Genomic DNA, 24022 nt, shown 5'->3' on the forward strand with positions numbered 1-24022 from the left:
CCAAAGAATCCGGCTCGCCCGATTGACCTCAAGTTTGGCAAGCTGGATTTGTTTGTGCTATCCATTTTGCTTTGTAACTCACTGGCGGCATACAAGCCCTGATGAAGGTGGAGGTTTGAGCCCCCGGAACACATTGCTTTGGAATCTTATAAAATAAAATTCTTAGTGGACGTATCCAAACTGTGTGGCTCTTTCAATCTTCTAATGATCTGCATCCTTGGTTCTCAACTGGTGGGTCGTGACCCAAAAGTGGGTCGCAAACCCGTGTTTAGTGGGTACCCACGTGCCTTCCACTTTTTCAGGTGAGAGGCTCTGCAGCCTTCCCCTAGTGCAGCACTGTCACTTCTTATGCCAAGCAGCCATTCAAAATATGCTGCCCGGTGCCGAGTGTCAGCTTGAGGTGGGGGGGGGGGGGGCAGGGGGGAGGGCGGAATGGAGAAGCCAAGCTTGAGGTGAGGTGTGGGGGGGGGGGGGGGGGAGCAGGGGGCATGGCCGTGGTGGAGCTCCATCCATACATGCATTGCTTACAGCTCCCTCATGTGCCCTGTAGAGCTGCCTGGATCAGAGTGATGTCACATTCTGGCTCCCGGAACACAACGCTCCTGACAGGGGCAAGAATGACTTAGGTCCACCTACCCAAAGGCCGGCGGACCCCGATCCTCTAGGACCTGACGAAACAGGTCCAGCGAGTATTAGACGGGGGCTCTGCTGAAGAGAGACCCCCGAGTGGGAGGAGACAGGGGAACCCAGGTGAGGGCCACAGAATCTCCTCCCCGACATCAGGAAGGTACCCACACCCTCCGTCTTCTGTGAAGTCAAAAAGTGCCCAATCGCGCATAAATAATAAAGTGTCAGTGCACCACACTGACAGCCCTTAGGGGCCTAGAGTGCAAAAGTATTGCCCCGGGCTAGCCATAAGGCCTGCTCAGAAGGGGTAGTGCAGAAAAAAGCGGGTAAGTGCCGTGACCTAGTGTCAGTGAAATCACTTGTTATTTTCTGGCACCCCTGGGACACCACCCCCAGGGGGCACAGCATCACGGGCCTCTGCCACCCCCGAACCCTACGGCCAGACCAGAGATGCTCGCAAGCGAGCTGTACCAGCAATGCAGCTATTGATGGAGCACAGCAGCCCACACTGGACCCCAGGATGAGGATGCACTCCAGTTCTCGTAAGATAGGGAGACTGGGGGGACCTTAAAAAAACGTGTGTGTGAAGATTCGTGTGAGATTGTATCTGTGGTTGTGCGGGTCTGTCAGTGTTTTTAAGGGGCCTGTTCACACTAGTACAGTGCGTTAATCGCACAGTCCCTTGTGATTAAGGCACTGCACCATGCAAAATCGCGCCTACCCCGAGAATTCTGGTGTAGGAGGTGTGTTGCATTGCCATTCATTTGAATGGCACCTCATATACACCTCCCACCCATAGTCCGGAATGTGGGGTATCCTAATGCCATGCATTCTAGTGCGGTGCGACTTGGGTGACTTAATGACCAAGGACAAATGCGGGTCCTGAGGTTACACAGGTTGAGAACCGCTGGTCTACATTATGCCGGTGATAACTCACGAATGGGCAATGTTTCGCTGGTATATTTTGCTGCATTTTCTTACTTATTGCTAGTATTTTCTATATATATATATATTGGTTGGATTGTCGGGTGACCGTCATATTGTTTCCTATTACAGAATACAGCACTTAGGAGCTGACATCCACTTTATCCAGGACCTGATGGACCCCACTAATCGGGGCGGTATCTACGACTTCCTGTTAACAGCCTTGGAGGTGAGTTCTCCGACATCTCTAACCCTGAGCTCTTTTAGAGGGCCATTAAAGAGAACCTGTTACTTTGATCATCTTGTAGGAACAACTCCCAACTCACCTATGCTCATCTTCCCCTCACTGCTATGTCAGGCCTTCTGTGCCAGTGGATGTCAGAGATTACACAGGGATAAAGACCCTTGTCTTCTTCATGTGACAATGTTCAGGCCTTGGGGATTGGCCTCCCAGGCCCAAGCATCATAAATGGGGGGTAGGTCACATGCTCCCCTATACCCCAAAGGACTGGGTATTTACTAAAAAACTCCAATGGAGTAAATCCAGAGTGGAGGAACATGCACCGGGGAGCATTAAGAAGGACATTCGGGTCAAACGTGAGCCAACCCAACCCAAACCCAGCCTGTTTGTGGTGCCACTTACATACATGTCCAGTTCCTGAATCCCGAATTGCTGGAATGTAAACTAGCATACTTCTATACGTATTCCCCTTGGGGGGGTGGGCAGGATAACTGGGGGCCCGCTTATTATAAATGGGACCTCCAGATTTCCCCACAAACTCCTACATCCCTTTTGGGGGACAGGATGTTGGTAAGAAGTCCTTGTCCCTCAACATTGGGACAAGGTGCCTTGTAAGGATGGAGGAGGCTTGGCCAACCCTCCCAATGTTGAACGTGGCCTGGTATGGTACAGGAATGGGGAGGGGAGACAAGCACTGGACAGTAAAGGATGAGCGGATGAGCCACTGAGTCACTTTTCTCACTCCTCCTATCAACATGCTCCTTGTTAGCACATGAGCGCTGCAGTACTGATTGGCTCATTGTCCTGCTTTAGCCTTTCCCAGTATGTGGTGCTGTTGGGAGAATTCTTCTCACTTCCTGTCTGGTAAAATGTTGTCACAGGACAGGAAGTGAATGTACATCTCTCTAATGGAGCCCCGGGCAGCAGTAAAAAAACCTGACAAGGGTTCCAACCCCTACCCTACTCCACCCCAACCTAACAAAATACATTTTGGCTGGACATGAACATGGAATGGGGTTCATCAGCCTAAAGCTTTTATATAAAGGAATTGATAATTCTCTTATTGACTATTTATGTTCTGAATTTTCCGATGTGCTTCTCTCTCTCTTTCCAGTCCTGCTATGAACACATTCAGAAAGATGAAACGCGGCTTTTCAAGTGATACAACCGAGGGGGAAAAAATGTTCTATCGCGCCGCACAAATCACGCAGGACGTGCTCATCGTGACGTCTCCCCCCCGGGAAGGATAACGCCGCAGCTTCGCGGGAGAATGTCGGACGTCCAGCTTTATATTATAGAAATGGATTTCGTGCATATAATATAAACTCAATACGTACGTCACAGGGAGGCATGATATCAGTGCAATGCACATGCGTATATCCCGCCTTAGAATAGTGTACAAGTAAGGCAATGGGAGAGTGTCAGGGAAGCTCCGCCTGCTGGCCAGGACTGGTATTGCAGTAACGCTAGTTTTTACTTTATATTAGAGAAGCATTCTGTTTTACCTGAAAATATTGCCGATTGTGCTGATCAAGATGATGATGATGATTACCTTTTTTTTGGCACATAAGTTTAACTAGTAAGCCAAACTGGCATTATAACAAGAAGTGTAAGAAAATTAACACTCCTGGTAATCCAATCAAAAAGGGTTCTATATACTGTATGGCCAAAAGTATTGTAAGTATCAGGTGTTCCCAGTGAAGGGCCCTGTAAATACTACATCATACAAAGACATTGTAGACAATTGTGTCTTCCAAACTTGTGGGAACAGTTTGGTGAAGGCCCCTTTTCTGTTCCACCATGACTGTCCCCTGCGTACAAAGCCAGCTCCATAAAGACATGGTGTGACCAGTATGGCGCTGAGGAAACGGTGTGTCCTGCACAGAGTCCTGACCTCAACCCTACTGAACACCTTTGGGTTGAATTGGACTGTCAACTGAGAGCCAGGTCTTCTCACCCAACATGGTTTGACCACTATGATGTGGAGGAACTCGAGTGTCCTGCACAGAGCCCTGACCTCAACCCTACTGAACACCTTTGGATTGAATTTGAATGGCAACTGAGAGCCAGGTCTTCTCACCCAACATGGTTTGACCATTATGAGGAGGAACTCGAGTGTCCAGCACAGAGCCCTGACCTCAACCCTAAAGAAAACCTTTGGGTTGAATTGGACTGTCAACTGAGGGCCAGGTCTTCTCACCCAACATGGTTTGACCACTATGATGTGGAGGAACTTGAGTGCCCTGCACAGAGCCCTGACCTCAACCCTACTGACCATCCATTGGGATGAAAGATGGCAAGCCATGTCTTCTTATCCAGCAGTACTCACAAATGGTCACATCTTCCCACAGACACACTCCAAAATCGTGTGCAAATCCTTCTCAGAAGAGTGGAGGCTGGTGTAGCCACAGGGGTGGAACAACTCCATATTAATGGCCATAGATTGAAATGGAAAATCCAACAAGCTCATATAGGTGTGATTGGTCAGGTGTCCAGAACCTGTAGGCCATATACTGTATCTAGTTGAAGATATAACTGAAGAGCATGCTACGTTAGCTGATCGCAATAAAAGCCCCATAGAGGTTCTAAGCTTCCCCTGCCAAAACTAACAACCACTTTAGAGTGGACCTAAAAGCTCCTCTATAGCCAAGGACAGCCCCATCTTATCTTCTGTACAGATCTACAGCTGCCATGATCAGCTAAGACACCAGCCATCTGAAGACTTGAAAGTTCGGTGGAGAGCAGACATAAGCACGCTGCTTATGATGAGATTGGATTGGTCAATGAGTTGGTCATGGCTTTTGATGGGAGATAGCCGGTGGCTGTATTTTTCTAGGACTTTTGTAACATGGAAACAAGGTGGAGAATAGAAGCGCCACTCATAAAAGTGAAGTTTAAGGTTTAATATCAGTTCAGCAGGAGAATCCAACATGTTTCGGGGGGCTGCAAGAATCCCCCTTCTTGAGGGCAGTGGAAATAAATGTGAGCCGGACTGTGACGAGTCAAAGGACGGATATCTTGCTGGACTTGTATGAAGGTTCTTCTCGCTCTTAATTCATCATCCTTCAGCATCAGATGCCAAACTAGAGAGAAAAGGAGCCAAATATCCATCTTCTGACTCTTCACGCCAGCCCAGTTTTCATTTAGGCCTCATTCACACGAGAAGCGGCCGGCCCGTATAGCTCCGTGCTGCGTGCACGGCCGTATCGGGCCGCTCCCGGCGAAGGACAGGTGCTGCGTGTGATGTGTACGCAGCAGCCTGTCCCTCTCTATGGGAGTACGCGGCCGCACGCCGCCCTACGCTCACCCGACCTGTACGTCCGTGTGGGTGCGGGTGTCCCTGCGCGGACGCAGCACGGATCCGTAAGGGCCGGCCGTTACACGTGTGAATGAGGCCTTAGTTGCTCCTATTTGACCCTGAAGAAGGCGGACCTCTTGCTGCTTCTCCTTGTCAATTGAAATAAAACCTTAAATTGGACTTTATTAGTAGAGCGATGCTTCTATTTTTTTCCTCGTCTACATCATAAGCACAACAGCAACTGTTAGACGTATCATCTTGCCTTGAATGTAACTGTTTTGGGGAACCGTTAAATTGGGGGGGGGGTGTTAGTTCCACTTTTAAGGAAAACATAAAAATCAACGGGACCCTGTCAACCAGACATGCAGGGCCGGTGCTTCCACTAGGCAAACTAGGCAGCCGCCTAGGGGGTACTGCTGCCTAGGGCGCAGCCTAAAGCATGCACCCCCCCCCCCCCCCCATCTATTTCGAATTGCAAAAGCCAAGAGCAGGCTGGCTATTGTACCCGCCCACTGAGCAGAGGAGCAGAACTGAAAGACAACTTTCTCTCTCAGGTCCGCTCCGCTCGGTGGGTGGGGTTTCAATAGCCAGTCTGCTATTAGCTATTTCAAGGTAAAATAGCCAATAGCAGTCTGGCTATTGCCTCCGGCTGCTTACATTCATTCATTCGTCTAGCTGAACAGTCAGTCGAGATGTAAATAGTGCTGTAATACAAGATCTTGGCCACTAGGTGGAGCTGAGGAGCATATTAAATATTTTTTCCCTATGCTCTTCAGCTCCATCTAGTGGCCAGATATAGACTTACATTTTGGCTGCGGCTTAGCATTGTCAGCCGGCTGTAACTGGCGGGACCTCAGGAAAAGAAACTGCGCAGATTTGCAATAAACCAGTTCACTTCAGAGTTAAAGGAGAACTATGAGGGGGGGTGCTTCTCAGTCACCTCATAGTTCTAGCCGACCTGTGACAATGAGACTGTCACAGGTCGGCTCAGTAGATCGGGAGGTGAGCGAACACATACCGGCGTTCGCTCACTTCTCGATCCTGTCACGGCTCTCTGCCGTGACAGGGGAGGGGCTGGATTCCCCCCTCCCCGCTCCGATCTGCCAGCGCTGACTGGTGGAATGGACGAAGGAGGGGGCGGGTACAGCTGGCTCTGCCTCTACATAGGCAGAGCCAGCTGTCACTCACGCACAATTGTCGGGATCCGCTCCGGCTGCGGCGTCTCAGTATACCGCGAGATGTAGCTCTCTATATACTGAGCCTGGGGTGACGGGAGGATGCTAGGTTGTGTCCTCCCGTTACCCTAAGGAGAACTATGGGGAAAAGCCTTAACCCCATAGTTCTCCTTTAAGGTTACAACCATACTGAAAAATAGACTGGGGGCCCATTGACAGTAGCGTGTCTTGGTAACAGATGTGTTAATGTGCAGTAATGCATGCAACATGCATTACAGCGCCATTCATTTCGAAGGGCACCCCCCGACATACTAAGGCAGTGCGTTTGTACAATGGAGTTCCACAACACCTGTAGTGCAGTGCGTTACAAAAAAAAAAAGGGGGTCATGTCCACTGTTTGGCAGGTTGGGTTGCCTCGGCTGCCCATTCATTTCAATAGGCCAGCTCAATGCAAAGCATCCTTACGCACAACATGGGCTCCCTAGGCAGTAAATGGGCCCTTAGGGTTGACATGCACCGTTTTAATGGCGAGAATCATGTGATCTCACCTTTTAAGTATTTATACCGCTGAAATGTATTTTGTATTTATTAAACGGTTTCCGGATTGTGTGGAGATAACTGCCGAGCGCAGCAGGAGATTGTAAATAGTAAAGCGATTATAGTTACACTACATGAGAAGAAACACGCCGGGTGTCATTGCGTTTCCCGTGCGCCGCGAATGTATTTGTTATTTAGTGCGGAATAAATCTTTTATTTTAAAGTCCTTGTCTTTTTTTTGTTTATTCATTTCAACCTTGAAATAAATTCTGTTTTTTGATAACTATAGGATCAGGTGACCGTACGGGTTTTCATGCTATCACTAGCATGTCAGAGGGAGGGCAGCTGACGCAGAGAAGTGTTACTATTGGGGATGCACCAATACCGATACTAGTATCGGTGCCGAGTTTTTGGGTGAGTACTCGTCCAAATGCTCCGATGCCTAGCCTAATACTTCCGGTATCAGGAAGCCGGGCAGCGCGTCATTACACACTACCCGGCTTCCTGATTGGCCGGGAAGCAGGCTCCATGCTCCCTCGTCATGAGGCGATCGGCTGAGAAGCCGGCTCCAAGTGACGAGGGAGCATGGAGCCGGCCTCCTGGCCAATCAGGAAGCCGGGCGCCGCGTCATTAAACGGGCGCCTGGCTTCCTGAATGGCCAGAAAGCCAATCTAGTGACGAGAAGCATGGGGGCGTCTTCCCTGCTTATTGGGAAGCCGGGTGGCGAGTCTTTATACGCCGCCAGGCTTCCTGAATGCGACCTCCGGTACTTGGTATCGGCGAGTACCCCAAAAAAATATCGGTACTCGATGCTGAGATACCAGTATCGGTGCATCCTTAGTTACTATTCATTCTGAGTTTATCAGCTGTGAGCACTCACTGATACCAATAGATCATTACAAGAGATGGGGCTGAGCTTGGTGTGAACCCAGTATACACAGGCCCACTCAAAACTCTGACCGTCACCCCCTCCTCCCGATCAATCAGTGTCAGCAGTTTCGGCATTGGCCGCTTCTTTGGGATGTATAGCTGCGCCTCTCCACAAACTGATTGGGTCAGGAGGAGCGGGTGGTGATTACAGTTTTGAGGGGGCTTGGGCAAACTGGGGGCTCACCCACCCTCTGTTCAATCTAGAAGGTAGACATTAGCGCACAGAAGGGCTCCCGTGCACCCCCCACACCCACACTAAATAATCCTTCACACAGCCTCAGATACAATGTTGTTTTTGCCAATGCATCAATAACTCCGTGGAATCCCCGGAACCTGAGGATCCATTATTATATCTCTTTACAGCAGAACTGTAGAAAAGTCCATCCTCCGAGGACACTAGCAAAAAACTGAGGCATGCTGGTAGTAGGAGTAGATGAGGGAGCGTGGAGCCGGCTTCCCGGCCAATCAGGAAGCTGGACGACGGCGCCCGGCTTCCTGATTGGCCAGAAAGCCGACTCCATGCTTTCATCGGGAAGCCGGGTGGCGAGACCTTACACGCCGCTTGGCTTCTGTAATGGGACTTCCGGTATATAAATTCCTTTCTTTGATAACTATAACATCAACATATGACCGTACAGGTTTTCATGCTATCACTAGCATGTCAGAGGGAGGGCAGAGAAGTGTCACTATTGGGAATGCACCGATACTAGTATCGGTGCCGAGTACTCATACTCGCCCAAATGCTCCGATGCCTGGCCCGATACTTCCGGTAGCAGGAAGCCGGCTCCATGCTCCCTCGTCACTTGTGACAAGAGAACATGGAGCCGGCTTCCCTTCACCTCATGACAACTGCTCAGGTGCCAGCTCCCAGCATGCAGCAGGACAACGCTCCGCAGCACCCTCCTGCGGTGTTGGTGTTGGGGGTCCTTTATGGTTTCTTGCACTGGGGCCCTCTGGGTGCAGGTCTAGTGAGGATCATAAGTAGTCCAGCAAGGAGGAGGCGGGGACGGAGGCGGGGTAGTGACACATAGCAGCTGCTATACACAGTAATCTGTCATATTGCCTAATGACGAAACAGCATTACAAAGAGATCAGAGCTGATGATAAAATAATAGAATTGTTCATTTCTAAATTAGGGCTGGGGAAATTAACGATTAATTCCTTGATTAATCGTTAAACTTTTTGACCGATTAAAATTCTTTTGATCGAAAATGAAAAGACTCGCCTCTCCGCAGGCTTCCGGGAGTCCCGTCGGCGATCCGGTGACGTCACGGACATCGACGTCACCTGACTCCTCCCCTCTTCCCCAAGTAGCTCCGTCGGCTAACGAAGAGAAGGGGGGAGGAGTCCGATGACGTCGATGTCCGTGACGTCACCTGACTCCTCCCCTTCCCTTTCGTTAGGCGACGGAGCCACTTGGGGAAGGGGTGAGGGGACATCGGGGGGAAATCTTAAATTTTAAACATATATATGCACTATGTGGCTCTCCATTAACCCCCCCCATCTCGCTCCCAGAAATGTGCCCATTGAAATTTACTGATATTATGTTGCAATCAGGTCCTTACATGAAATGGAATGGACGGGTGCTGCTATCTCAAATATTACGCTAATACTTATGTTTATATCACCCCTAGAGCTTTGCTGTTTTACTATACTATGTAAATACATTTGTAATCCAGCACGTTATTATTCTGAGTTGCCCCACTCAGGCGGCGGCCATATTGGGTGGGGCACGTGAGATGAATAACGTGCTGGATTAGTGTGATCCTAGTTCATTGTATTACTTCATTGCTGTGCTGTATGTGTATGGGCCAATGTAGTTGGATCTGTAAGTGCGTTATAATTAATCCAAATTAATCGATTAAAAAAAAATTGATTATTCAAAGACGAACATTTTAATCATTACCAGCCCTATTCTAAATAAATAAAAATCAAATCCTAACCCGCACCCGACATTCCGTCAAGCAGGTGACTTCTGAGCGATCGCCGTCTTCAGCTGCCGCAGCAATTGCTTTGGGGGCGGGTCGAGCGTCTCCACGTCCAGCTTTTGAAAGTCTCCGTTGTCGATGAGTGCCGATAAGACATCCGCAATCTTCTGCAGGTCAAACACTGCATGGCGCGGCCCCGGGGCCATCCGCTCCTCCGCGGGGACATCTACGGCCGTCGTCTCCAAGGCTTCAAACCTGCGCTGTGCGATCATCTTCAGGAACGCGTAGAATTCTCTATAATTAATCCCCGTGCAAGATTTCATGATGACCTGAGGAAGGCAAACAAAGGAAACAGCGTTCTGGGAAAGAATCGTGAACATTGTCATTGACTTTCTTTATTGCAGTTTAATATTCAAAAAGGTTCAGTTTTAATATTTAATTTTTTATATGTGCCGTATTTTGCGCTCTATAAGGCGCTCCGGTCCATAGGACGCAGGCGTTCTGTGACAGAAGCTGCAGTTCCGTGACCGCTGGTGGCGCTGTCTCAGTAATCACACAGAGCAGATGAGGAACGGACTTCAAGAGGCTCTATGGTGAGCTCCTATGCCGTGGTCACAGTCCCCCAGAGGAGCGGGGGACCCCAAAAACCACGGCGGGGGTGGCGGACACGATCGCCGCCGCTCGATTTAATACAAGTGATCTAGTTAGATCACTTGTATTAAACGAGCATCGGCTCCCACTGTACATTCAGCTCTGCTTGTCAGGAGCAGGGCTGAACGTACAAAAAATACTCGCCCGGCGCCCGAAACTGCATGTCCCCGGGCGATAGGTATTCGCTCCACATATTTCCCCTCCTTTTTGCGTCTTATGGAGCGAAAAATTAACCCCTTTACAACCCCCATTGTAAATCAACGTGCTCCTGGAAGGTTCCTCATCGTGAGAGGGTGCTTATTAAAAGGAAAACTATGAGGTGAGTGATCTCCAGTCAACCTCATAGTCCGAGCCGACGTGTGACAATGAAACTGTGACCGGTCGGCTCAGTAGATCGGGAAGTGAGCGAACACATACGGTCGCTCGCTCACTTTTCGATCATCTCCCTGCAGAGAGCCGTAACTGTCACTCACCGCTCCCGGCAGGGATCCCCCCCCCAGTGCTGACTGGCGAAACGGACGGGGGAGGGGGCGGGTACAGCCTCTAGATAGGCAGAGCCAGTTGTCACTCACCGAGCTGGGTGGATACAGACAGTAATGTCGGGATTTGTCCCGGCTGCGGCGTCTCAGTATACCGGAAGCTGTATCTCGCGATATACGGAGCTTTGGGTGACGGGAGGACGCAAGTCTATGTCCTCCCAGTGACCCTTAAGAGAACTATGGGGAAAAACACTGACCCCATAGTTCTCCTTTAGCCGCTTCCCACTGGTCCCTACACCGCAAGTGGACAAATAATATGGAATTCAGCCGGTCCGTCCAATCCAGGATTCTATTGACAACAACTAGAGAAAACCTCATAAGTCAGACACCAGCTGGCCGCTGGGATCTGTCCAGCCCTGTCCTTTGTACAGATATGGCGGCACAAGCTGGGCCTTATGCTTACATGTTGATTCATGAGGAGCACGCTCAATCACTCTCCCCCCGGCATAGGTCCCAATCACACAGTGACGATCAGAAGCTGGTAGGATGGGCTCCCGATTAATTGATCGCTGTGACAGCCATTCACATTAGCTTTGGAGTTACTGCCCTTTCTATAGGCAAAATGCGATCTATTGTTTCTGGGCCCTACTAGGAGTACAAGCTAGGGATGCATCGATACCGGTTTTTCAGTATCGAGTACCGATATTTTTCTTTCCGGTACTCACCGATACCGAATACCGATACCGGAAGTCCCATTACGGAAGCCAAGCGGCGTGTAAAGTCTCGCCACCCGGCTTCCCGATGATCAGGGAAGCCGTCTCCATGCTTCTCGTCACTAGATGACGACAAAGCATGGAGTCGGCTTTCTGGCCAATCAGGAAGCCGGGCGCCGTATAATAACACTCGCTGCCCGGCTTCCTGATACCGGAAGTATCGGTATCGGTATCGGTGCATCGCTAGAACAAACAACAAATATCGTAACAAAATTTGGTCTGGTCGTGAAGGTTTTGGTTACCCCTGTACAGCAGGGCACAGGAAGTCCCCCCTTCAATTCCACCATTGCAGGCTACTGATACCTGACAGTGCAGATCCCAGCCATCCATTGTGTCCTTCCACTCCGCGATCTCCTGCTGCACCGCTGTCAACTCCCTCTGCAGAAACTGCCACATAACCGCCACATTGCAGCCATTCACCCAGTTGTGATTGATGGAAATGGTGTCTATCTGGAAGACAGAAAATATGTATTCTGTAGGGCAGGGGCGCCCATTAGGTGGATCGCGATCGGCTCACTGACCTGTGTCCTGTCCTCCCGCGGTGCTCGTGCGGCTGAATGTGTCAGATGCCGCAGACTGGAAGGAGAGAGGAGAGGAGACCTGGGAAGCTGCTGCAGTGGAGGTAACAAAAGACAGACAGGAGAGAGACAGCAGAAAGAAACACGGGGAGAGAGAGAAGAGAGGGCCGGTTCACACCACAAAGTCTGCGTTCCAGAGTGTTTGGCCTCTAGAACGCAGTGGAAGGCAAGCTGGCTAGCTCCCTGCGTTCAGGGGCGTGGCATTGAAGTCAATGGCATCACAGCCACGCCCCCGCCCTCAGTGTGATCGTCCGCACCCGGAACGCAGGCACATTAAAGGAGAACTATGGGGTCAGTGGTTTTCCCCATAGTTCTCCTTAGGGTAACGGGAGGACACAAACTAGCGTCCTCCCGTCACCCTAAGCTCAGTATACCGCAAGCTGTACTGAGACGCCGCAGCGGATCCCGACTTAGATGACGGGATCCGCCCAGCTGCGTGAGTGACAGCTGGCTCTGCCTATCTAGAGGCAGAGCCAGCTGTACCCGCCCCCTCCCGTTCCGCCAGTCAGCGCTGGCGGATCGGAGCGGGGAGGGGGAAATGCAGCCCCTCCCCTGTCACGGCAGAGAGCCGTGACAGGATCGAGAAGTGAGCGAACGCCGGTATGTGTTCGCTCACCTCCCGATCTACTGAGCAGACGTGTGACAGTCTCAATGTCTCAGGTCGGCTAGAACTATGAGGTGAGTGAAAAGCACCCCTCCCCCCTCATAGTTCTCCTTTAATGCCTGCTTTCTGGTCCAGTGCGATATCTGCAAAAAGCGCACTGGAGCGGAACGCAGGCAGTAATGTGCCTGCATTCCTGGTGCGGCGATTGCACTGGGGGCATGGCTGCGGTGCCATTGACTTCAATGCACCGCCACGCCCCCTCCCGCCCCTGAACGCAGGTGATTTTTCGTTGGTAGATCTCTTTGAGCTCGTCATTGGAAAAGTAGATTTCCAGACGAAAAATTGTGGGCGCCCCTGCTGTAGGGTGATCACAAGTCTTACTAAAGTGGCTGTGTCGCTATCCTTAAAAAAGGACGTTTAGGTCACTACAGAACACAATAGTGGTGTAGGAGTTGGTGAGAAGAAACCATAATGTGCAGTGGGGGACGTGCTATCCAATAGACCCAGAAGTCCTTGATAGCACTAGCAGCCGGAGCTCTCAGCGCACTGTCAGTCACCGCTCTCTGTAGGGATTCCCCCCCGCTCTGATTCTCCAGCGCTGACTGGCGGAACGGACGGGGGAGGGGGCGGGTACAGCCGGCTCTGCCGCTAGATAGGCAGAGCCAGCTGTCACTCACGCAGCTGGGCGGATCTCGACAGCAAAGGTCTCAGTATACCGGAAGCTGTAGCTCCCTATATACTGACGGGAGGACGCTAGTTTATGTCCTCCTGTGACCCTGAGGAGAACTATGGAGGAAAAACACTGACACCACAATTCTCTTTTAAGATTTGATTCGTCTGCAGTTCTGCTTTAACTCTTTTGCATCTGGCCATTTAAACCGCAAGGCAGGACTCAGACCCGGCGTGTGGGAGGAGTCTGCTGTGTGATCTCTATGCCCTCCTCCTCCTCAGCGAAAACCAGACGCATGAAGCGATGACCCAACGCAGCCCTCAGCACCCCCCCTCCCCTTACCACATTGTACACCTGATGATGCCACCCGCTGGGCACGAAGATGATCTCCCCGGCTTCCTGTGTGACCTCTATCGGCGGGCAGCACTTCTGACAATCCGGGTACAGATCGGGGTCCTGGAGGGCGGCAGAGGTCACGTCATACGGCAGATTTCCGTGGCAGTCCCTGAGATGTTCCTCTTGCCCCGGGGGAAAGAGAAGCCACTTCTTCCGCCCGCAGATATTTGCCGACCAGCTGTATGACCGGAAGACGTCGGCGTGGAACGGAGTCCTGGAAAGAAGACGGGTGCATTGAAGTGAATGGTTCCCTATCAGTCAGACCCTACTGGCTGACTTACATACAGATATATGAGGTGAATGACGTCCGTACCACGAGCCCGCCGGCCCCATATACACAAAGCGGTAATCATCCACGGCAACAGCGTCCCAGTATTCATTCAGCCAATCCGATGAGAAGTATTCTGGCGTTTCATACACGTCGTGGTCTGGATACTCCCTGGAAGGAGGAAGATGCGATCTATAGTTACATGAAAAAAAGTCCATCGAGTTCAACCCACACAGAGAAGAAGTTAGTAAATGTAACACCGACATCGAGACTTAGAAGCATAGGACGGCGCCATCTTTGTTCAGGCATCATCCAGGTTCACAAACCCTGACACAGATCAGCCCCTGCTGCAGCCTCTCACCTTGTGACAAAGTTGCAATGTTGTAGTCTGACCACTGGGGGAGGGGAGACTGAGGAAATGCTTCCTCCTGCCTGCAGCAGACTGATCACTGGGGGAGGGGAGACTGAGGAAATGCTTCCTCCTGCCTGCAGCAGACTGATCACTGGGGGAGGGGAGACTGAGGAAATGCTTCCTTCTGCCTGTAGCAGTCTAATTACTGGAAGGGGGGGCTGAGGGGAAATGCTTCCTCCTGCCTGCAGCATGCTGATCACATCATCTCAGCCTAGGCAAACCTATTGTACTGGAGATCAAGGACAGCTTGCCACAAAGTTACAATGTTGCAGACTGATCACTGGGGGAGGGGAGACTGAGGAAATGCTTTCTCCTGCCTGCAGCAGACTGACGACATCTCAGCGTAGGCAAAGTCACTGCTCATAGGTGGCTGGGCAATGATAAAATAACACTTTGGCTGTATATTATCACAGCGTCGGCGCGTTACCTCTGCATGTGCCAGTCCTTCATGTACAGACATCCCCGGGGGGAGGGGGAGGCGTTCTCCCGGCATTCCCTCCAATACTCAATGTATTCCCGGAGAGGAACCTGCTCCTTGGGGTTGGCGTTGTACTCCTTCACATCGCAGTTAGCCACAGGAACGGCGGCATCACCTGCAACACATCACACCCGGGTCAGCAGAACAAAGTCCATAACACGTGACACGGATCTTTTATACCAGGACAGGATTGTCACGTGTGTGGCCCCGGAACACGTCTTGCATCAGTGCGCCGGTGCTGCAACACGGAGATCTCCGCTTCTTAAGGGGACTCGTCAGGATAGATTGTTCAGGGCTGACACCTATGACTTCCGCTACATTAAAGGAGAACTATGGGGTTAAGTCTTTTCCCCATAGTTCTCCTTTGGGTAACGGGAGGACACAAACTAGCGTCCTCCCGTCACCCTAAGCTCAGTATATAGGGAGCTGCAGCTCGCGGTATACTGAGACGCCGCAGCTGAAGCGTATCCCAACAATTGTGCCGGGATCCGCCCAGCTGCGTGAGTGACAGCTGGCTCTGCCTATCTAGAGGCAGAGCCAGCTGTACCCGCCCCCTCCCGCCAGTCAGCGCTGGAGGATCGGAGCGGGGGGGGTATCCAGCCTCTCCCCTGTCACGGCAGAGAGCCGTGACAGGATCGAGAGGTGAGCGAACGCCGGTATGTGTTCGCTCACCTCCCGATCTACTGAGCTGACCTGTGACAGTCTCATTGTCACAGGTCGGCTAGAACTATGACGTGAGTGAAAAGCCCCTCCCCCTCATAGTTCTCCTTTAAGCTGCAGGCTTCAGGTCTATGAATGGCCTAGAGCAGCGGTCGCCAACCTTTCGGACCTCATGGACCGCTAAATTCATCATTTTAAATCCTGCGGACCAGTAATATGAATTTTTAAAAATATAAATATATTCTCATATGTGTGTATCTATCTATATACACACACACATACGAGAATATATCTGTATACATGCATAGGTGCGGGTGTGCCTGCAGGAGTTGCAGTGCTGGTGGAGGGAGGGAGCGGTGCCGCCCGCCCCGGCCCAGTAATAATATTAATTGTTCCCCCCCTCTCAGCTTCAGCACTGCCCCCAACCGCCCCCACAACTGTGCAAGACTGAAGGGGAGGACGGAGGTCAGATATAAGACTGAAGGGAGGGACGGAGGTCAGATAGAAGACTGAAGGGAAGGAGCGAGGTCAGATAGAAGATTGAAGGGAAGGACGGAGGTCAGATAGAAGACTGAAGTTAGGGACGGAGGTCAGATAGAAGATTGAAGGGAAGGACGGAGGTCAGATAGGAGACTGAAGGGGAGGACGGAGGTCAGATAGGAGACTGAAGGGGAGGACGGAGGTCAGATATAAGACTGAAGGGGAGGACGGAGGTCAGATATAAGACTGAAGGGGAGGTCGGAGGTCTAAACTACAGATCAAAGTAAAGTAAGAAAGATACCGAAGTTCCGCAGAAGGTGATTCCAGTTCGGCTCGTTGTCGGCGCTGACCCAGGACCTGCGGCTCCCCCAGGACTCGGTGAACTTGGAGGAGAAGAGACACGGCGAGTTTCCGATCATGTACTGGTGGAAGAACTGGTGATAGCTGAAGGTCTCCGGCTCTTCAATTAAGTCAATGTGATCCCGGACTTTGACCCCGGCCTCTACCTTGAGAGGTTCATCCATGAGATCTCCGGATTCGGGGTCACATCATGTCAGGGGGGGTCACATCATGTCAGGGGGGCTCATCGTCATCTCCTGGACTCATCTGTAAGAGAAGAATACACAAGAAATTGTTATAGAAGATCGGGGGATGGAACAACCAAAACAAACCAGAAAACACTCCCATGTGTCCGGGGGCCCCGCTTATGGAAGTCACTGAAGTAGGGCTCAGGTGACACCAGTCATCTAGTAGCTGATAGTGGTTGACCAGTGACGGGATCGGTAGGGATGGCGGAGTGAGTGAGAATCAACCAGCGCCTATGGGAAGTCTGGGACTTTTCCCCATAGTTCTCCTTAGGGTAACGGGAGGACACAAACTAGCGTCCTCCCGTCACCCTAGGCTCAGTATACCGCGAGCTACATAATCAGGGGTGTGGCGCCATGCTCCTGCGTCTTCATGCCCCCTGCCATTGTTATTAGTTTTAGGTTCTCAGTTGCCAGTGCTAGTTTGGGCTCAAAGCGTTCCACACCCACCGAAGAAAAACGTCACTTTCCTCTCATCCTCATAGTTCGAGCCGACGTGTGACAATGAGACTGTCACAGGTCGGCTCAATAGAACGGGAAGTGAGCGAACACATACCGCCGCTCGCTCACTTCTCGATCATGTCGCTGCAGAGAGTAGTGAGTGACAGTCACTGCTCTCTGCAGGGGGACGATCGGGAAGTGAGCCGATCAGCGGCATGTTTCTGCTCATTTCCCGATCGATAGAGGCGCCCCGTGACAGCTTCTTTGTCACACGTCGGCTCGAACTATGAGGAGGAGTGGAAATCAATCACCTCATAGATCTCCTTTAAGTGCGCAGGCCGTTTGTAATACGTTCCATCCTACTGCCCCTTTGTCACTCCCCTACTCGTATTTGCCGTCAATTTCCAGCTGATAATATAAAATATTAAAAATAATAATAATATCCAATAATAATAATAGTAAGTTTAAATAATAAGTGTTAATGACCATAATAATAAATTATAACTTTAATAGCAACTTTTTTCAATAATAATACAAATATTTAAAAAGAAATGTCCAATACAACTCCTTATTAACCCTTTAATCAGTCCTACTTAACTCGCCTTCAAAATAATAATAATTAGACTTTGCAAGACTTTGTTCCACAATCATAATCTTTAACAGGACAAATTATAGAATTTAATTGATAAATTATTTTATAGCAGTTATTTTTTTCTATAAACAGACACTGGTCAAATGAGAGAAAAAAACATCGTATTTTTTTGAGCTTTTGTTACGATATTTGTCATTAAAATCATCCCCTTCTATAAAAACTCCCTGTTCAGGAACTTCCTGTGAGCTGCAGCACTCCCCACATCCTTCTCTTCTTCGATTTTGCTGTCTGTGGCTTCCTGTCGCAACAACAACCCCGGTGACAACGGTTTCCTCCATTTTATATATGGGTGAAATAAAAAAAAACTTAATAGAAATGTTTTTTTTCCACACTTTTCCCATAATGAAAGAAAAACATTTCTATACTGGAGCCATACAACATGATGATAGAACAGAATGAAGAATCATCTAACTGGTGGAGCTGAGCCTCTACTGATGATACAGACTTTGTCTGAGGGGGGACCTGCCCCCGAAATTTGAAGCCCCCCCCCTCTTCTTCCTGTGTGTAAACACCCCCAGTAACAACCAAGAGCTAAAGACACCCCATTTATTCTTACCCGGATCCAATCCGACCTGCTCTTGTTTCCGGGCAGACGGAGTTTCCGGGTGCACATGGCACGGTCAGCTGACCCGCAATGTGACGTCACTACAGAAAGAATAACAAAAGCCACCGGGACAGGTGGGTAAGCGGCGACCCGGGGAGAAACGGTGATTGGTGGAGGGCAGAAGATGGGCGGGGACTGCTGCTGCTGGAGAACCACAAGTACCAGCCAGCTTTATAGGAAAAATACCTTTCTGGGAGTGTGAGGGTTTCCTGTGTGAGAAGCCACTGCTATCCTCTGTGACCTGCTTTATTTATGCAGAGCTCCATGTAGAGAACACTGAGCCAGTCACATCAGTCTCTGTACAGAGGAGCTTACACTCTAATGTCCCCCCACAGTCACACCCTAGTATGCATTTATATAGCTCTGACATATACCGCAGTACTGTACAGAGAACACTAAGCCAGTCACATCAGTCTCTGTACAGAGGAGCTTACACTCTAATGCCCCCCCCACAGTCACATCAGTCTCTGTACAGAGGAGCTTACACTCTAATGCCCCCCCCACAGTCACATCAGTCTCTGTACAGAGGAGCTTACACTCTAATGCCCCCCCCACAGTCACATCAGTCTCTGTACAGAGGAGCTTACACTCTAATGCCCCCCCCACAGTCACATCAGTCTCTGTACAGAGGAGCTTACACTCTAATGCCCCCCCCACAGTCACATCAGTCTCTGTACAGAGGAGCTTACACTCTAATGTCCCCCCACAGTCACACCCTAGTATGCATTTATATAGCTCTGACATATTCCATAGTGCTGTACACATGGACAAAGGGGAGGGATGCTGGTGACATCATTGGCCTTATATGGTCACATGACTATATTATCATCATCATATCAAAGTAAGTAATATCAGGAAGAACGGCTCCCGATCACATGATCACTAAGCCTGATCTGAAATAATACAAGAAATGCGTTTTGTGTCTTGGTTTTGTTCAGACCGAAGCCGACCGATTTCCTGGACTGTCCTCCCCGGGCACGGCGAAGCTGATGAATAAAGAAGTCCCCGTCCAGTCCTGGCCTTGCTCTTACTACCTGAACGGTGATCGGCGATGGGTCCCCGGCCGCCTCTCGCTGACCCCCACCCACCTGCGGTTCAGAGAAGACAACGCGGAGACTTTCTCAGTGAACTTCCACCTGTCCAGCATCAGCGAGATCAAGAAGGAGACGTCCACTTATATCTTCAGCTCCATCACGGTGCTGGAGAAGGACAACGCCAAGCATTGGTTCAGCTCCCTCCAGCCGAACCGAAATGCCGTCTTCACCGTCCTGGAGCATTTCTGGAGGGAGCAGCTGTTGTCGCCGCGGTGGGAGCAGGACGGTGTCAGAACCTCCAAAGGGAAGGAACTTATTAACATTGTGGCCGGATCCCAGAAGAGGCTGGAGGACACCACTAGGGTGCTGCACCACCAGGGGGAGCAGTTTGACAACGTGATGAGTGACCTGAACAAAATAGAGGGGGACATGGCCACTGCCAACAGGTGAGTGCAGAATATTCCAATATATCAAATATACGGCAATGTGATTTCTCTTCTTGTAGTGAACTGCAGTGTATTGAATAGCGATGCACTGATACGGGTTTTTCGGTATGGAGTATGAATATTTTTTTTTTTCGGTACCCGCCAATACCGATACCGGAAGTCCTATTAAAGAGGCTGAGCGGTGTGCAATGACTCGCTGCCCTGGCTTCCTGATTAGCCGTCTCCATGCTCCCTTGTCACCAGGTAAGGAAGCATGGAGCTGGGTTTCTGGACAATCAGAAAGCCAGGGGGAGGGTAATGACTTGCTGATTGGCCAGCTTTCCCACCAATCAGGAAGCCTGGTGGCGGTTCATTACACGCCGCCCGGCTTCCTGATTGGCCCGGAAGCCGGCTTCATGCTACCTCGTCACCAGTTCCCACAAGCTCACTGCAGAGGGGGAGGGTCCTTTTTTTTTTAGGGGCCCACATCGCTGCCTGGGTTACAAGGACGCTTCCCATGACCTGTACAGTGGCGGGATCCTCTGCAGCAGAAAACTGCTGATGACAACAAGAACAGAGATCCGCGGGTCTGAACTGCAACTGTTCCTCATTCCCAGAAGAGCGGCTGGAGGTTTAGGTGAATAAAAGACAAAACACATTGCCAAATGAGGGGGTGGGGAGGACTGAGGGCAATTTTTATTTTGCCCGGAGATAGGCTTTGCTCCAAAAGCATTATGGGATGTCTGTGTGTAGTTTTTTTTGTTTTGTTTTGTAAAAAGCGTCCTACTGGACAGGCCGGGAGCCCCCAAACACAGGAGGTGCTGGCAAGTTGAATAGGTGTTGGTGCGGTCCAGCGCCTCACCCCCCATGTCCCAGGATAAAATGCACGTGGCTCAGTGAGGGAGCTTGGCATGGACGGATGGATGATATAGAAGACGAGAGAGCAGATAGCGAATGTCTGCTGTTAGATTGGGCCCAGGGGTGACGGCGTCCGAGCAGAATTTTGCTTTTATAAAAGGTTTCATTTAAATATTTTGCTCATAATTACAAAGGATATAAATCCACTTTGTGAGCATCTAATGCCTTTGTTTACCCAATTATTACCTTGTAGATGTAGTGATGACATCATCACTGAGATTTACATAGCCAGAGCGGTTGGTTCCAGGTCCCACCCACTGCAAGCTGCCTGCAGGAAACTACAGGAGGGGGCGGAGACAAGACCATAGATACTTTTCTTTGCCTTCCTGCACTCCTTACCTTGTAATGGGGGGGAGGGGGGGCTCTTCTATCTGACCTCCGTTCTTCCCTTCAGTCTTCTATCTGACCTCCGTCCTTCCCTTCAGTCTTCTATCTGACCTCCGTCCTTCCCTTCAGTCTTCTATCTGAGCTCCGTCCCTCCCTTCAGTCTTCTATCTGACCTCCGTCCTTCCTTCATTCTTATATCTGACCTCCGTCCTTCCCTTCAGTGTTTTATCTGACCTCCGTCCTTCCTTCCAGTCTTCTATCTGACCTCCGTCCCTCCCTTCAGTCTTCTATCTGACCTCCGTCCTTCCTTGATTCTTATATCTGACCTCCATCCTTTCCTTCAGTCTTCTATCTGACCTCTGTCCTTCCCCAGTACTGGCTCCTCTCCCGGACTGAGCTGGCTTCCTCTGATGTCACTGCACACTGGGCGCTCCTCACAATGTGCATTAGAAGCCGCAGCAACTCATAGTCCGCCTCATTTCTTGGCTGGAGGATGTCCAGCATCACCTAGCACCTTCCTCCCCAGCCTGAGTGTCCCTGGCCCCGCCCCTTTCATTAATTGGATGTCAGTTCTTTCCATTATGAAGGTTCAGCATCACATGTGGGAGGGGCGCATTGAAATGCTCACTCTTCCAGACTGACACCCACCCTTTAAGCCCTTTTGATATTTGCATAACTCCTCCCATAATCCAGCCCACTGCTTGCATCAGAGCTGAGGGCTCTTGGGCGCAGTACTGAGGCAGGGTGCGGTGATGTCTTCAGGAAGCTATGTACAGCCCCCTGCCGGCCCCTCCCACCAGCCATGATCTGCCTGCATTGCACAGAGTACCACAGAGACCCGTTGATCAGATTCAACTGAGATCAAGGCCTCGTTTTCCTCTTTCTGGCCGGAAAAGAAACGTCTGAACTCGAAACCTTCCCATAGCGCAAGAACTGCGTTCAGAGAAATCCTGCTGCTGTTATAAAGGCGTCTGATGGACGCAGACACATTACCATGAGTTGTCAGAGGGCATGAATGATTCACGATCATCCTTCACCCTTCCACTGCCGGCGTGACTGTATCCGCGCTCTTCCTGCACATCTGGCCGGGATCTTACGGGGTTAATGGGAAAGAAAAGTTTCGGATCGGCCCGCCTTTCATTACTACGGGGCAGCGGCTGCTTTACAAGTGAGGAAGGAATCAGAGGCCGGGTCAATATTATCTCTGGACACCCTCCAGTTGTTTGAAAGGACGTCGCGCTGTGTAGCCGGGGCCGAGCGGGCAAAGTAGACGAGCTGTGAAAGCAATTGAGTGCCGATTTCACCGGAGATACGAGGAGGAGACGGGAAGATCGCCTCTCGTCTGTCTGTCTGCTATGGTAATCGGAGGACGAGGGAGTTCCGCGGCAATCAGAGGATCGCATTCAAACCGTATTAATAAAAGTCGTCACATTATCAGATACATCTGTGAGCTGCGTACAGCGTTCCAACATCTGACCTCCGTCCTTTCCTTCAGTCTTCTATCTGACCTCCGTCCTTCCCTTCAGTCTTCTATCTGACCTCCGTCCTTTCCTTCAGTCTTGCACAGTGGTCCCGGCTCCTCTCCCTCTGATGTCACTGCACACTGGGAGCTTCTCACAATGTGCATTAGAAGCCGCAGCAATTCAGATAGAGCTCCTCCTCATTTCCTGGCATCATGTAGAGCAGTGGTTCTCAACCTTTCTAGGGCCGGGACCCCTTGGTAACATTTGCCAAGTTGTGGTGACCCCCAATGGTAAAATGTAGGGATGACGCGGCTGCTGCAGCGACATCTGGAGGCTTGACAGGAGAACTGACACTGCTGCCCTAGGAGAGGGCTGAGGAGGACACACAGCGACCCACAGTTTGAGAGCCACTGCTTAAAGGAGACAACAAATCCTCTATTTCAGCGGTTCTCAACCTTTCTAGTGCCACGACCCTTTGATACATTTGCCCAAGTTGTGGCAACCCCTAACAGTAAAAGTGTTTTCAACGCAGAATAACGCCAGCTACAGAGGAATACAGAAAATCGCAGCAATAGTACATTATACTATACTATAATGTACTATTGCTGGGATTTGTAAGCAGAGAAAGGTTTCGGTGCCCCTCTAGTATTGCAAGGTTCTGCCTGACTGGTGACCTGTCTCAGCCGGCAGTCTGTGGGAGTGTCGCTGGGGATACGTGATGTTATAAGTGAATATAATCCAGAGATCTGTTTTTGTATTATGAGATTTGAGTCTCATTGTTCCTTCTCACAGCAGAATGTTATCAGTCCTGGAAGCTCCGGCTTGGTGGCCCTTTAGCGGCAATCCGTGGAAGAGATTCGGCGGCTCCGCGTCCAAGGCTTCACCCGCCAGTGATCGGCCCCGCGGGAAGGAGGGCGTCATCGTAATCATACCGATCGTTTTCTCCCATCATCCCGACCACAGCCTGAAGCCGGGGAAGCTGACCGTCCTCCTCTCCGCGCTGGAGATCGCGGACTGTGACTTTCACCTCCTCCACAGATACGAACGGCAGGATGTGGACGACATCAGGGCCGTCACGGGGCACGAGATTACCGTCCGGCAGAGGTTTATCGGGAAGCCGGACATCACGTACAGGATTTTATCCGCCAAGCTGCCGGACGTGCTGCCTCTGTTAGAACTGCAGTACGGGAAGAAGATGGAGTTCCTCGAGGAGGCCGCCATGTTCAGTGAGAAATGGAGGAGTTCTCCGGGCGATCGGTGCAGCCCGGGATGGCAGACAGGTAGGACGGCGAATTAAAGTGCACGTTACCCCAAAAATGAAGATTCCACATATGTGTGTGTTCAGTTCTTTGTTCATCTAGTAATGTTTTCTTTCCTTTTGTTGCTGTAAAATACCGGGTGGTCCAGCCAATTCCTGTGTTCCAGTGTTAGTTTGACCGTGCCAAGCACGGAGCAGATCTGTGCT

At 50.7% G+C, this 24022-nt stretch overlaps 3 protein-coding genes across 3 annotated transcripts in view; 2 read left to right on the top strand and 1 right to left on the bottom strand.

Annotated features, from left to right (window-relative positions):
* Positions 1-2990, top strand: part of LOC108799103 (ALS2 C-terminal-like protein) — a gene marked incomplete at its 5' end in the record, with an annotated part of 5915 nt that extends 2925 nt beyond the window's left edge. The window contains 2 exons of the mRNA XM_018570927.1: positions 1684-1780; positions 2907-2990. Coding sequence (XP_018426429.1) covers positions 1684-1780; positions 2907-2954 — 145 coding nt within the window. The remainder of the gene's footprint in view (positions 1-1683; positions 1781-2906) is intronic.
* Positions 2991-9692: 6702 nt separating this feature from the next.
* On the bottom strand, positions 9693-16681 carry JMJD4 (jumonji domain containing 4). Its single transcript, XM_018570928.1, has 6 exons — positions 16411-16681; positions 14919-15084; positions 14125-14250; positions 13758-14025; positions 11867-12013; positions 9693-9989 (listed from the first exon to the last, which is right to left on the bottom strand). The coding sequence occupies exons 1-6, from the start codon at positions 16631-16633 to the stop codon at positions 9693-9695; spliced, it is 1227 nt and encodes a 408-aa protein (XP_018426430.1). The 5' UTR covers positions 16634-16681.
* A 2649-nt stretch (positions 16682-19330) lies between these two features.
* The window catches only part of SNAP47 (synaptosome associated protein 47), a 37087-nt gene continuing 32395 nt past the window's right edge, over positions 19331-24022 (top strand). The window contains exons 1-2 of the mRNA XM_018570929.1: positions 19331-19870; positions 23353-23837. Of these exons, the coding sequence (XP_018426431.1) occupies positions 19380-19870; positions 23353-23837 (976 nt within the window). The 5' untranslated portion in view covers positions 19331-19379. The remainder of the gene's footprint in view (positions 19871-23352; positions 23838-24022) is intronic.

The sequence above is a fragment of the Nanorana parkeri genome, unplaced genomic scaffold, assembly GCF_000935625.1.
Source record: "Nanorana parkeri isolate BGI_ZX_2015 unplaced genomic scaffold, ASM93562v1 scaffold1633, whole genome shotgun sequence".
Taxonomy (NCBI): Eukaryota; Metazoa; Chordata; class Amphibia; order Anura; family Dicroglossidae; genus Nanorana; species Nanorana parkeri.

Bases quoted from the DNA above. Each gene is read 5' to 3' on its own strand.
- JMJD4 (XM_018570928.1), bottom strand. From the start codon at position 16,633: ATGGATGAACCTCTCAAGGTAGAGGCCGGGGTCAAAGTCCGGGATCAC. The intron at 12,014-13,757 runs GTAAGGGGAGGG...TCTGTCTTCCAG, and splicing joins ATCATCAGGTGTACAATGTG to ATAGACACCATTTCCATCAA. The intron at 9,990-11,866 runs GTATCAGTAGCC...TGCCTTCCTCAG, and splicing joins GCTGGGATCTGCACTGTCAG to GTCATCATGAAATCTTGCAC.